We start from the raw sequence: 11,193 nt of genomic DNA on the forward strand, positions 1-11,193 counted from the left end.
TGAATATGGTCTGCTCTTTGTATTCATAACACATTCAAAATCATTACATGTTTATTTTGTCGATACAAATCAGTTTCCATCTATTCTCACTCTAAGACAACCTTTCTATTTAACTTTTCACCTGGGTGATGTTGGATTAAGTTTTACTGGAATGGCAGAGTTGCTTGAAAGCAGTTAGGTGCGCTGGTGTCGAGGCTTACTGAAAGTGTTTGAAAGTGACTGTCTTAAGCCAGGGGTGTCGAAACTTTTTGCAAGGGCCAGATTAGTGAAGGGGCCCGGGGGCCAATAGTTTTTTCAGACATTTTTTAACTACAAAAAAATTGTGTAAATACACAATGTTATAAAACAATTTTCATTGTCACAAATGTCTGACAAAATAACCAAATGCAAGCCACTCAGGCAGATGTGAACAACCCTAAAAATGCAAATTCTGCCTTTCATTCATATTTGAAGAGTCAGAACATTGAACAAACTATGAAATACCTTAAATTTATATGAATTTAAAATAATGTTTTCCTCATTAACATTTTAAACCGATATAAGTAATGCAAAGTTGTCGGGCTGCACTTTGGACATGCCTGGTCGAAACTCAAACCGAGTGATTCTTAAAGACAGTCTCTTTCAACACAAGGCATGAGTAGTGATTAACATATTTATAGATGTGGTGTGTGAGGAGCTTTTGTAGCAACTAGCAAGATGTGTGTTACATTCATCAATGGCATTACACAAGACCACAGTGATTTTATGAGAGAAAGGTGCGCACCGTGCCTTTGACCAAGCCTCGACAGATGGGACACTTGCGTAGGGACGGGGCGCAGTCCTTGCACACCACCAGGTGTCCGCACGGGATGAAGACGATGTTGACCTCTTTGTCCATGCACACTTTGCACGTTCGCTCCTCCTGGAGACGCCGCAGTTGCTCCTCCATGGGAAGACCTGACAGGTCTTGGCTAGGAGATGCTGCTTCGTTGGACTGAGCTAAAAAATAAATAAAAATCACTATTGTGTAGCAGAGAACATGCACAGTGGATAGAGTAATTTTACACACCCCTGTTTTTGTGTTGTTAAAAGGAAAAATAAGTTGTACAGACATTTGGGTGTGTTAACGTATTCTATCCACGGATGGTGTTTTTGTACCCATGAGCTCTCTTAGCAGATGCACGTCGTTCTTTTGGATCCAGTTGCGAAAAACCTCTGCGGCCGCGTTGCCTTTTGTGAGGACCAGCTCGATGAGGCGAGCCGTCTGCTGCTGCGGCGACGTCTGCGCCTGAAGCCCGCTGTATTCCTCGGCGCCTGCGCGTACGAAGAACATTATAATCATCGGTGTAATTTCCCAGATGGTCATTGGTCTTAGCGTCACATTTACGTACTTAGCACATCTTGCTCTCGGAGATGTTCCAAGACAGGCTCCACGCTCTTGAGCCGCTGCACCAGAGCCGCCTGGTGTCGCTTGACAAACGTGAAACCGTCTGGAGGAAAACATACAATGACGTACGTTCAACTGAGAGGACTCGGAACGGAGTTCCGGGAGACATACCCGACGCCATAGCCTCGGCCATCATCTCTCGCTCCTCCTCCCTCTTCTGATCCACGGCGCTGAGCAGGTCCGAGACCAGTTCTTGGACGGTGCGGTAGTTCTCGCCGCTGCTGAGGATCTTGCTCTGCACCGTCTGCTTGACCAGGCCACGCTCGAAGCCCATTTCCAGGGCCGACTTGATGACCGGCGTGTTCATCATCACCGCGTCCTCGCAACGCTCGTCGCCCGGGCCCAGATGCACAACTGACACAGAAAATAAAAGCAATTATTGATAAAAGCTGGCTTAAGTCTCCAAAAATAAACTTAAAAATGACAAAAGATTCTTCACTCTGTTGAAGGACAGTTCAAACTCACCTGGTGGATCCACAAACTCTCTGGAGTTGCTGTCTCCGTTTGTCAGAAGCTTTTGGGGAAAACAAACACGGACCATGAGCGAGTTGTAGATTTAAATTTGAAAAAAAAAAAAAGAGATAATGGTGCTTTGGCAATAAAACCTGCTCAAAAAGTCGAGGGAAGCGCGCCTGAATCTGATGCACAAACTCTTGACCTTTCTCCTGCAGCAAATATTCACACCTGAACAGCAACCACAACATTTATTTGCAGGCTCAACATTTACAATTATCGTGAGTTATTTCCATTACCGTGGAAACCATTTTGCGTGTTCCACCCAGGGATCGTCTCCTGACTCCCAGCAGCGCAAACCTCCATCACAGCAGAAGCACTTCACGTCATCGTTGCGACCTTAGCACAGAATTTTTTTTTTCAGAGGAAAGTATTTCGAAAATGTTCTTGAGAAAAAAAAATAGTAAACTAATCGCTGTTGACTCACCGACATAGTAGAATCCGGCCTTGGCAAGCTGTTCGGGCCTGACGGGGATGCGCGTGGGCCAGTTGACAAAGGTGAGCAGCCGCTCGTCACTCTGCCGCATGGACGGGTTGGACACGTTGTTGAGGGCGGCGGACGACAACTGCGAGGACGACGACGACAAGGGCGGCGCCGGCCCTGCCAGTGACACGTTGTCGGTGCGGTCGCCTCGCACAAAGCGGCAGTTGGGGTAGTGGCGCTGGTGCTCCGACGAGGCGCGATCGCCCGGCTCCCAGTTGCTCAGCTGTAGATGACGCGCGGTTAGCAACAACTTGCAACTCATTGAAGAAAAAAAGAAATCACATGGTTTGGTCTCTGTGTGAGCGCACCTGCCCGCCACAGCTGAAACAAGCCACGTGGTCGCCTAGCCCGAGGAAGTAGAAGCCGGCCTTGGCCAGCTCAGCCGGCGTGATGGTGGACACCGTCCATGTGTGGAACGAGTCCAGGCGGTCCTGCTCACGCCGCATGGCCGGGTTGTGGCAGGCGGGCCGCTGGTGCGACATGTCCTCCACGCCGCGGGAGCTCAGCGGGCTAGAAGGCGGCGGCGGCCCCGAGAAGCCCATGTTCAGGTAGCCCGCCGGCTCCTCGCCTGGACCTGCCGCTGGGTTCGGTGCGGCTGGACCAGGAAGCTAAAAGAAAAAGAAACCAAATAATAAATATACTAGAAAAACTATATTTAAGATAATGTTGAAATCAAAACAAATATTCAAAAATATCTGGCAAATAAAATATGTTAGAATGAAATATAACAAAACTTAGGTGAGCGGGTGCCTTACCGGTACGATGGTGGCGACACGGAGAGGCGAGAAGGCCGAGTGCGAGGAGGAGAGAAGGTTGGCGGCGGACGGCAGACTCTGCACAAAGGGGCAGGACGGCGACAGCTGCCGGTGCTTCTCGGCGGGACAATCGCCAACCAGCCAGCCCTCGGCCGTCACGTTGCAGCGGAAGCACTGCACGCGGTCCCCCACGCCCGTGTAGAACCAGCCGGCCCGCGCAAGGCTGCGCTCACTGACGGCCGACGCTTGGTAGCGGGCGAAGGTGGAGATGCGGAAGAGTTCTGCGGGACGGGATCATTTTTTAGTCAACAATTCATTTCATTCAGGGGAATACACCATTTTCTTTCAGAAAAAAAACCCATAAGGAAACATCTGAAGAGCATTTGTTCAATCTCAAGGATTTAGCAAAAGGCTTTTTGAGGTGAGCTACCTGAGGAGTTGTCATACTGCAGGTCAGGTGGAGGTCCGCTGCGACAGCGTTCCATCAAAAACTTATTGTTCTTCAGTTGAACCAGAGTGTCCATCGTTTTTGGGATGAACGAGACAAGTAGGCAGTTGGAGGTGCCCCTCGTGAGGGGAAGAAGTTTGAAATGGCTCACTCAGAAAGAGCAGACAGCAAAAATGTAACTGATGAGCCAAAAGCCAGTGCAGTGCGTCTTTCCATCCTCAATTAATAGATATAGCTATACATCTATATATATAGATATATATCTATCTATCTATATATATATATCTATATATATATATAGATATATATATATAAAAAATTATATCTCAAACCTCTCCCCCCTCCTTCAGCACCTGGAGAAATACAAGATCAACTGTCAAATCATGTGATCAAGAATCACTTTGAATTTCAAATATGTTCTGTCATGACGAAAGAGAAGTGACTGTTAATGGAGATGCCACGCCTCTACAAAGAAGTTAGAGCTCATATTGCAATAAAACAGAAAATCTAAGTTCAGTGAAAAATAAATTGCTGCCTTTGAGTGAAAATACATCACGAGAGAGTGGAGTTGTTCATGTTTCGTTCAAAATGAAACAGGAACTTCAAATTGAATTGTGGGAGTCTATCATACACTAAAGTTAATATCAAACTAGCTGCCTGATATTGTTTGATCAATGTGCCACTAACATCCTTTAAAGACCATATACCCTGTCGAGACATACGTTTGAGTGAAAAAATGTAAAATTAAAGGGGAATTGTGAGATTTTCCTAGCAAAAATGCTCAAATCGGTTCCTCTTTGATGTGTAGAAACGCTACCATTAACATCCAACCGTTCAAGAATATTTGCTGAATAATCATTTTCAGTATTTCATGGGAGAAATAGACTGATTGTACAATTTAATAACACGTAAAAGTAAAGTACAACACTCACGTTCGCTGTAAAACGAGAAAATACCCTGCTAACGCAACTAGCTACTGCGAGCTCAGGGGTGGTCTTACCGATAAAAGTACAACGAATGTGGTCATATGTTATAGGGGTGGAAAAAAAATACGTCAAACTATAAAAAAATCCCACGGCTGTTGGGACACTCACCGCGGGTTACGTCAATGAGTCAGGCTGCGGAAAGTCCCGATAGCATCGAGCTGCTAACTGACAAGCTAGCTAGGCCACTTCCGGGTTCGAGCGAACGTGAAATCAACGATCATGATTTTCAAATACACTATCCCAATAAACAAGTGCCAATTAAATTCATCCCCAGATTGTACAGTCGTTTTATTTTGTAGAATAAGAGTAAACGGCTAATTTAACAAAACAAAAACGAAAAGTAACTCAAAAACACGTGAATGCTACGAGTCATCGAAACTTATTATTCAGCGTTATTATTCATTTCAAGTCGGGTGTACATGAAAAATACAAAATCCCCTTTCAGTTCTAAACTAGTCAGCTGAGGTAAAGGTTAAAAAAAACACCCACATACTCGTGCACAATCTACTTCGTGTTTTTTTTTTTTATTATTTTAATTATGAAACTATTTTGAAGAAATATCTCCATGGTTATTTATTTATTAAATGTTTATTATGTATTTCAAACAATTAGTGAGAATAAATGTATACATAAAGCGCATGCATAAAAAGGTACAAAACTCTGTAAATAGATAAAGCTTATGTTACACATAAATTCATAGAACAGGGAGTGTCATGCATCATCCTAAGATAAATAAACTTGTGTTGCACAGAAAGGGTATGAGCGATACATGTAAATATACATATATATTTTTTTTTTAAATCACACACACCGCAACATTTACCATTTTGATGCTTCATTAAGCGACCTTAAAAAAAGTCTTCATTTGCTGTTCATTGGCAAGATAAAAGGTTGTACTGTAGTACCTTTAATAGTAACAACTTTAAAATGGCCGTCTCCTAAAATCCCACACAAGAAGGCTAAACCATAATATTAAGAACAGTGCATTTGCTTCCTTAGCCGTTCCTAATCTTTCAACCCTCTGGTGTGGCTCATTGGGTGAAGGAAACATCAGGAACGGCTCTCAGTATGAGAAACCACAATAGTCAACATATTTTATGTTAAATGCTTACTATTACTTCACTAGATAAATGCTTTAACACTTTCCCTTCATTTCAAGATTTTTTTTTTTTACTGTGTATTAGTGTTTCTGCATTCTGCTATTTTGTGCAAGGTGGCAATTATGAATCTTTTGTGGATTATTTCTGGCTGTTTTATTTCGACTGCAATGTGGTGACTATTATGGTATGAAGAGCCATTGCATGAAGAACATGACTCAAGTACTGTGTATTATTTCTGATCTTGTGGATTACTTCAGGTCATTTTGTCGATTTCCATTCTGAAAAACTGACTTTCAAATAGGCTTCAGCACAATACATATGGCCGTTGACCATGTGGATTCTTCCAAAAGCCCCCAAAAAAGGAAGAATTCCGGCATCTTACCACCTGAGGTGAGATTACTTCAAGGGTGCCAAGGAGGGTCGCATTGGGCGTTGGTCACGTGTTGGCAAATGAAGTCCTCTGTCGTGTTAGTGTCAACAATCCACACAAAGTCTTCTCGAAGAGGACACAAAATGGTGTCTCTATAGCCAGGTGAGCAGGCTGTCCCTGTCCATGTGTGAGCCGGACAGGACCGTCTCCATGTCCATCAGGAGGTCTGAACTCAGACCCTCTGGGATGCAGGGCATCAGCTCTTCGTTCTCGTTCATCACGGGCATCGAGTCCTGTAAAGTCGGCGACTCGACGCACTCACCTACGACACGGTTTGCATGTTAGCATTTGAGCCGTTTTGATTCTATTGAGCGCTGAGCATTACCGGTGTCCATGTGGTCCACAGAAGCGAGCGCCAGGTCGGATGAGCGTGGCAGGCTGCTGACGCTCAGGCCGCTGTCGGTGCTCTCATTGCGAGAGTGAGCGCCGCTGCGAAAGAACAAATAATAAACAAAACATCACATGATAACGATGATGTTGACACTCACCCGTTCAGCGTGGGTTCATAGGTGGGCGCTCGAATCCTGACATCCACAGGTGGGGCAAGTGTGTTCCTGTCAAGATCAACGGCAGCCGACATCTGGTTGCTTCCTCCTCCAGATATGTCCTACACAACACATGCATGTCACATTTGACACAATCTAGCCTCATATTTGGTGTTATTGGTGTGTCTTAGGTTTTGAAACAGCCTGTGATTCAATTCATCAACTGAACGGTACTTGGGGACTGTTTCTTTTACATACCACTAGAGGGAGCTCGTACACCACAAGTGATAAATGACATGTAATGAGCATATCAGTGCATTAATACATCCTGTAAATGAATGGAAAGATTCCACGAATGCACACACTTTTGCACTTTTTCATGAACCCATTTATGTTGTAAACATGTGCCAATAACTTCGCCGTGCTGAATCCCCCCTCATGGATAAATAGTTTTCCGAGTCTTGCCTGTCAGTTATAATCACCTGCGTCTTGAGCTGCATTTGTTGCTTGCATCGCAGTCTTTCTTTTTCTTTCCGCTGCTGCATGACCAAGCTTAGTAGGCCTGTAACACACAAAAAAAAACATGCAACAGAATAACTAAAAAAATTTTCATTTATGTCCTCGAGGTCCAAGTCGACAGTTTTCTTTGATTTGTTTTTTTTGCGATCTTCCCGGTTGCGGTGATGTTAGTGGACAAACAAGCACCTGTGCAGAAGCCCACACCCTCCCCCAAATAATACTGGACTGTGGCGGCGCTACCTAGACGCGGGTGGAGCCACGTGGTGCTCTTATTTACGTGATCGATGTAGTACACGTCCCCTTCGGCAGTGGCGGCCCGCTCCCAGCCTTCAGGCAGCCCACCTGAACAGCAGCGAGAGCACACATGAGCAGGAGAAGACGCACAATCGGAGCCCCTTTTTTTATGTCCTCTGAGCAAAGGATTGTGGGTAAAATTAAAAAAGACCCAGCTAAACGACAAGATAGGAGTCAGGCTAACCTTGACATACGAGCGGAGATGGTGACAGTGAACTCACTTCACAAAAAGAGACAGTTTGGCTAATAGTGGGACTGCGATTCGATATGGCTGGAGCTAGCTCGCTAGCATTCCATACACATTTATTTTCTTGGGTAGGCTCTACTGATTGATGTTGTTTTGTTGTTGTTTTTCTTCAAGTGCCAGGTGGGGTGAAGGAAGACCTGCAAATGGCTGGCACTGAATTAAGCACTTAATGCAATTATTTATAAATAATACCTGCATCTGGATTGCAGCTGGGCGGCGTGGTGGCCGTGGCCGGGTTGCTAAGGGAGTGGGCGTGGACCGGGGATGGGCCGGGGTGTGGCGGGGCGGCAGACTGGAGTTGTGTCAGGCGGGGGTCATGCCAGGTGGTGGTCTTGTCCAGGTGGCTGGAGAAACAACACAAATACGCACGTACACAGCAAGTTAGAACAATGACTTGAAGGAGCGGGACTGGATTGACCAGTACGACAACAAAAGTGTAGGTGCATGCGCACACGTGTAAGAAACTAGCAAGTCACAACAACAACTTTCCATTTTGTTATTTGCACCTTTAAGTTGTTTTACTTTGTTGCAGATGATGGTCCTTTTTTGGGACAGTGTTTCAAAAATCTTTAGTGCTTCAAATTTGGGGTTTCAAGACCGCATTAAGGGGCCTGGTAATGGTTCTAAAACCGGCCTAGGGTTTAAAACTGGGTTTCAAGACAGGATTTGGGTTTCTGAGTACAGTTTCAAACCTGTGTTGGGGTTTCGGGTTATCAATGAGGTTGCCTAGGAAGACTAGGTTAGAGCTTCGGGGACCGTAAAGCTGCTCTTACTTGAGAAAGTATCGTTGTCCGGTGGGCGTCTTGGCCATCTCCCAGCCGTGCGGGAGCGGCATGTCATCGGGGATGACGGGGGTGGCGGTCGCTGCCGCCACGGCTGCGGCCACGGTCGCTGCGTCGGGCATGTTGACGGGTAGCGAGGCGGGCGAGGAATGGGCACGCACGTGGTGAGGCGTGAGGGACGCGCACGCGCCACCGTCCGAGCTGGCCTGACGGGAAAAACGGGCAATACATCAGATGGTTGTTTTGAAAGAAGCAGAACAGCCAATGTGAAATTGTCTAGAGTTTAGACATCATCCGGGTTCCAGGAAAGTTTTGGAACACTTCCATACCTGTCTGGAGTGCGTCCGGGGGTCGGGCGGTTTGAAGAAGGAGTCGGGGAGCTTCCGCATCCTCATGGGCAGCGAGGCAGGCTGCTGGGCGGCCTTGGCCGGGTTCATGACGGCGCTGAACAGGGCCTCCAACTCGCTCTGGGAGTCGCCGCGGACGTGCACCACTTGCTGGCCGGCCGGGGGCGCGCTGCCGCCGACGCGGTGCGCGTCCATGTGGGGGCCTTTTTTGTGGTTCACACGATTGACAATAACAAAAAGCTGCAAAACAATATCTGACATTAAGAATACGCGTGGACGCCGTTGTGGTGTGTGTGGGGGTGGGGGGTGCAAAACTTGCAAGACAATGCGTGACGTGGTGCTCGGATTGTTTACACTACTCCCCCACTTTCCTCTTGTCCCCCCACACCCCAGCTGAACTTTACCAGAAGTTCTCAAAGTTATTTAGAAACACGCAATCAACACGCGAGAAAGCGCGCGGGTGCGTGGGGGTGAAAAAAATAGGGAAAAGAGCACACAACATGCCTTCCACATACCTTCACGCAGACAGACCGTCTCCCCCACTCCTTTCGTCAAAATCCACGCTCAGTGGCGAGAATAAAACTCCAACAGAATCCCACGACTCCTCGAGAAAGCAATCCACGCAGTTTGAAGTGGAACAAAGTGCGTGGAACAAATCACGACGACAAATCCAAACTTTTGTGCGTGTGTGCGCGCGCGTGCACATCCACGTTCCTGCGATAGTGCGCATGGGCGGGGTTGCAGCCTTTAAAGTCTCCGCTGCACCAAACCTGTGCAGCCGTTCGCACTAAAAATATCAAATTTCAGCACAGTTGCACCTAATACACACAACAAATTATATAATATAGTGGCATTTTTAGGCGAAAACAAAAACATAAGCAAGAAATAGCTTTGAAACCCGACAAACACCCCTCCTGATGTCATCCTAAAGACTTGACAACATTCAAGTCAAAACTGAACGTTTTTAATTCAATATTTTATTTTGAGATAAGTTGCACTAAAAGAAAACATCTGCCCGGTATGAGTGAACCACACAAACTGTGTCCTCCTGGTGGAACGCACGCGTACTGCACACTGTAGGTTATGGGGGGAGAAAAAGAAAAAACCTCGCGCACCATTTTATTATTGTTAAACATTTTGCTCCAACTGCCTATAATTACTACAGATGGGAGGAATTTTTACAGTAATCTTATAATTAGCTAGAGTTTGACTCCATGTTTGCCATTGGCTCTAGTCCATGGGCTAATGCTAAGCTAACAGCTGGGGCTCATCCACCGTATAACAAAGGACACATGTAGTTGTGCACCCCTGTCCCCCGCCCCGTGTTTGTGGGGCCCCCTAAACTGTGGCCCCTGTCGACTTGCACTTGGTGCACATTCCACAGCATTCGCCATCTTTCATTCACTTGTTTTCTTTTCCGAGGAGGTGAGCGTCTCCATCTGGACTCCGGAATGTTCTCCCTGCTTCCCGTTTTACCAGTTCAGGGAAGAAATTGCTCTGACCCTGCAGGAGGCGTCTTTTCTGTCATAATGAGGAAACGTGACGCGTGGATGTCGTGGGGTAAAATCCAAGCGGCCATGTTTCCCCTTTCACATCTGGTTTCCATGATCGGAAATCACGTCTCGCTCCCGGCACATAAGCACAAATCGTCTGCGGAGCTTATTCTCCGTAAGACCGTTGTTTAATTCAGCCATGTATTTGATCGCTGAGCCGCACGACAGTGGAAAGAAAACCACCAGTCTGCCGCATTTCCTCAAACTCTATTCTAATTTCTAAAGGAGCATCCGTAAATCCTCCGGCCCTAAGAAAATAATGTGTGGACGGGATGTGGGAGAAACCCCCCACTTCTAATGCGGCCATTGAATGACTCCTTTCTTGGGGACAAGGGGTGTACGTGGTGTTTGGGGCGCCAGGAAAATGGCTGATTTATCTTATTTATCTTATTTATTCAAGCGTTTAATGGACTTGTGGAAGCGTAGCTGTCGCCACCCTGGCGAGCAAGGGGAGGCCAGCAGCTTCTGCTCATGGCCGATGGTGTTGTCTCGCGTACGGCCTCATGAATATGCCAATTTTATGACTGAGGGCTCTGTTGAAACCCATTGAATCTCTTTTTATAGTTCATCACTATAAAATACTAACACCGCTGTAATCTCCATTGTTTGTTGACGTCACCGCCTGGGATTGGGTATCAGCTATGTTCACATGAGTTAGCATCCATTCAAAGGTAACAAACTGTTGTCTAGTGTCGTTTCAGCCAATGCTAGCGGTAAAATCTTTGAACACACACCGATTGCGGTTTGTGTTCCAGGGTTGGCGCCGATTGCGGTTCGTGTTCCAGAGTTACCGCCGATTGCGGTTTGTGTTCCAGAGTTTCCGC

The 11,193-nt window shown here is 46.4% G+C and overlaps 2 protein-coding genes across 5 annotated transcripts; both read right to left on the bottom strand.

Annotated features, from left to right (window-relative positions):
- Positions 1 to 4: 4 nt before the first annotated feature.
- On the bottom strand, positions 5 to 4,835 carry birc2 (baculoviral IAP repeat containing 2). 3 transcript variants are annotated; one of them, XM_088398400.1, is made up of 12 exons: positions 4,721 to 4,835; positions 3,609 to 3,979; positions 3,179 to 3,459; positions 2,732 to 3,031; positions 2,367 to 2,646; positions 2,179 to 2,278; positions 2,032 to 2,110; positions 1,892 to 1,940; positions 1,538 to 1,780; positions 1,371 to 1,469; positions 1,138 to 1,293; positions 5 to 978 (listed from the first exon to the last, which is right to left on the bottom strand). In XM_088398400.1, the coding sequence occupies exons 2-12, from the start codon at positions 3,700 to 3,702 to the stop codon at positions 743 to 745; spliced, it is 1,917 nt and encodes a 638-aa protein (XP_088254526.1). In that variant the 5' UTR covers positions 3,703 to 3,979; positions 4,721 to 4,835; the 3' UTR covers positions 5 to 742. The 3 variants fall into 3 exon arrangements, with proteins under 3 accessions (XP_088254526.1, XP_088254527.1, XP_088254528.1); XM_088398401.1 differs by having other exon boundaries at positions 4,627 to 4,735; XM_088398402.1 differs by lacking the exon at positions 4,721 to 4,835 and adding an exon at positions 4,559 to 4,645.
- A 346-nt stretch (positions 4,836 to 5,181) lies between these two features.
- On the bottom strand, positions 5,182 to 9,550 carry LOC148386548 (transcriptional coactivator YAP1-like). 2 transcript variants are annotated; one of them, XM_088398412.1, is made up of 9 exons: positions 9,332 to 9,550; positions 8,799 to 9,056; positions 8,461 to 8,675; positions 7,880 to 8,031; positions 7,387 to 7,488; positions 7,110 to 7,189; positions 6,631 to 6,749; positions 6,468 to 6,571; positions 5,182 to 6,404 (listed from the first exon to the last, which is right to left on the bottom strand). In XM_088398412.1, the coding sequence occupies exons 2-9, from the start codon at positions 9,009 to 9,011 to the stop codon at positions 6,235 to 6,237; spliced, it is 1,155 nt and encodes a 384-aa protein (XP_088254538.1). In that variant the 5' UTR covers positions 9,012 to 9,056; positions 9,332 to 9,550; the 3' UTR covers positions 5,182 to 6,234. The 2 variants fall into 2 exon arrangements, with proteins under 2 accessions (XP_088254538.1, XP_088254539.1); XM_088398413.1 differs by lacking the exon at positions 7,387 to 7,488 and having other exon boundaries at positions 9,332 to 9,549.
- Between the last annotated feature and the right edge of the window lie 1,643 nt (positions 9,551 to 11,193).

This window comes from Syngnathus floridae, chromosome 15 (genome assembly GCF_059516105.1).
Source record: "Syngnathus floridae isolate MCC-2025c chromosome 15, RoL_Sflo_1.0, whole genome shotgun sequence".
Lineage (NCBI taxonomy): Eukaryota > Metazoa > Chordata > Actinopteri > Syngnathiformes > Syngnathidae > Syngnathus > Syngnathus floridae.

What these genes read in the sequence shown, in the direction of transcription:
- birc2 (XM_088398400.1), bottom strand. Translation starts at nt 3,702, where the DNA reads ATGGACACTCTGGTTCAACTGAAGAACAATAAGTTTTTGATGGAACGC. An exon ending in GTGTCGCCACCATCGTACCG is followed by an intron (nt 3,032 to 3,178) that starts GTAAGGCACCCG and finishes TTTTTCTTTTAG; the next exon opens with CTTCCTGGTCCAGCCGCACC. An exon ending in GGCCGGATTCTACTATGTCG is followed by an intron (nt 2,279 to 2,366) that starts GTGAGTCAACAG and finishes TTCTGTGCTAAG; the next exon opens with GTCGCAACGATGACGTGAAG.
- LOC148386548 (XM_088398412.1), bottom strand. Translation starts at nt 9,011, where the DNA reads ATGGACGCGCACCGCGTCGGCGGCAGCGCGCCCCCGGCCGGCCAGCAA. An exon ending in GGACAACGATACTTTCTCAA is followed by an intron (nt 8,032 to 8,460) that starts GTAAGAGCAGCT and finishes TTGTTTCTCCAG; the next exon opens with CCACCTGGACAAGACCACCA. An exon ending in TATGAACCCACGCTGAACGG is followed by an intron (nt 6,572 to 6,630) that starts GTGAGTGTCAAC and finishes GTTCTTTCGCAG; the next exon opens with CGGCGCTCACTCTCGCAATG.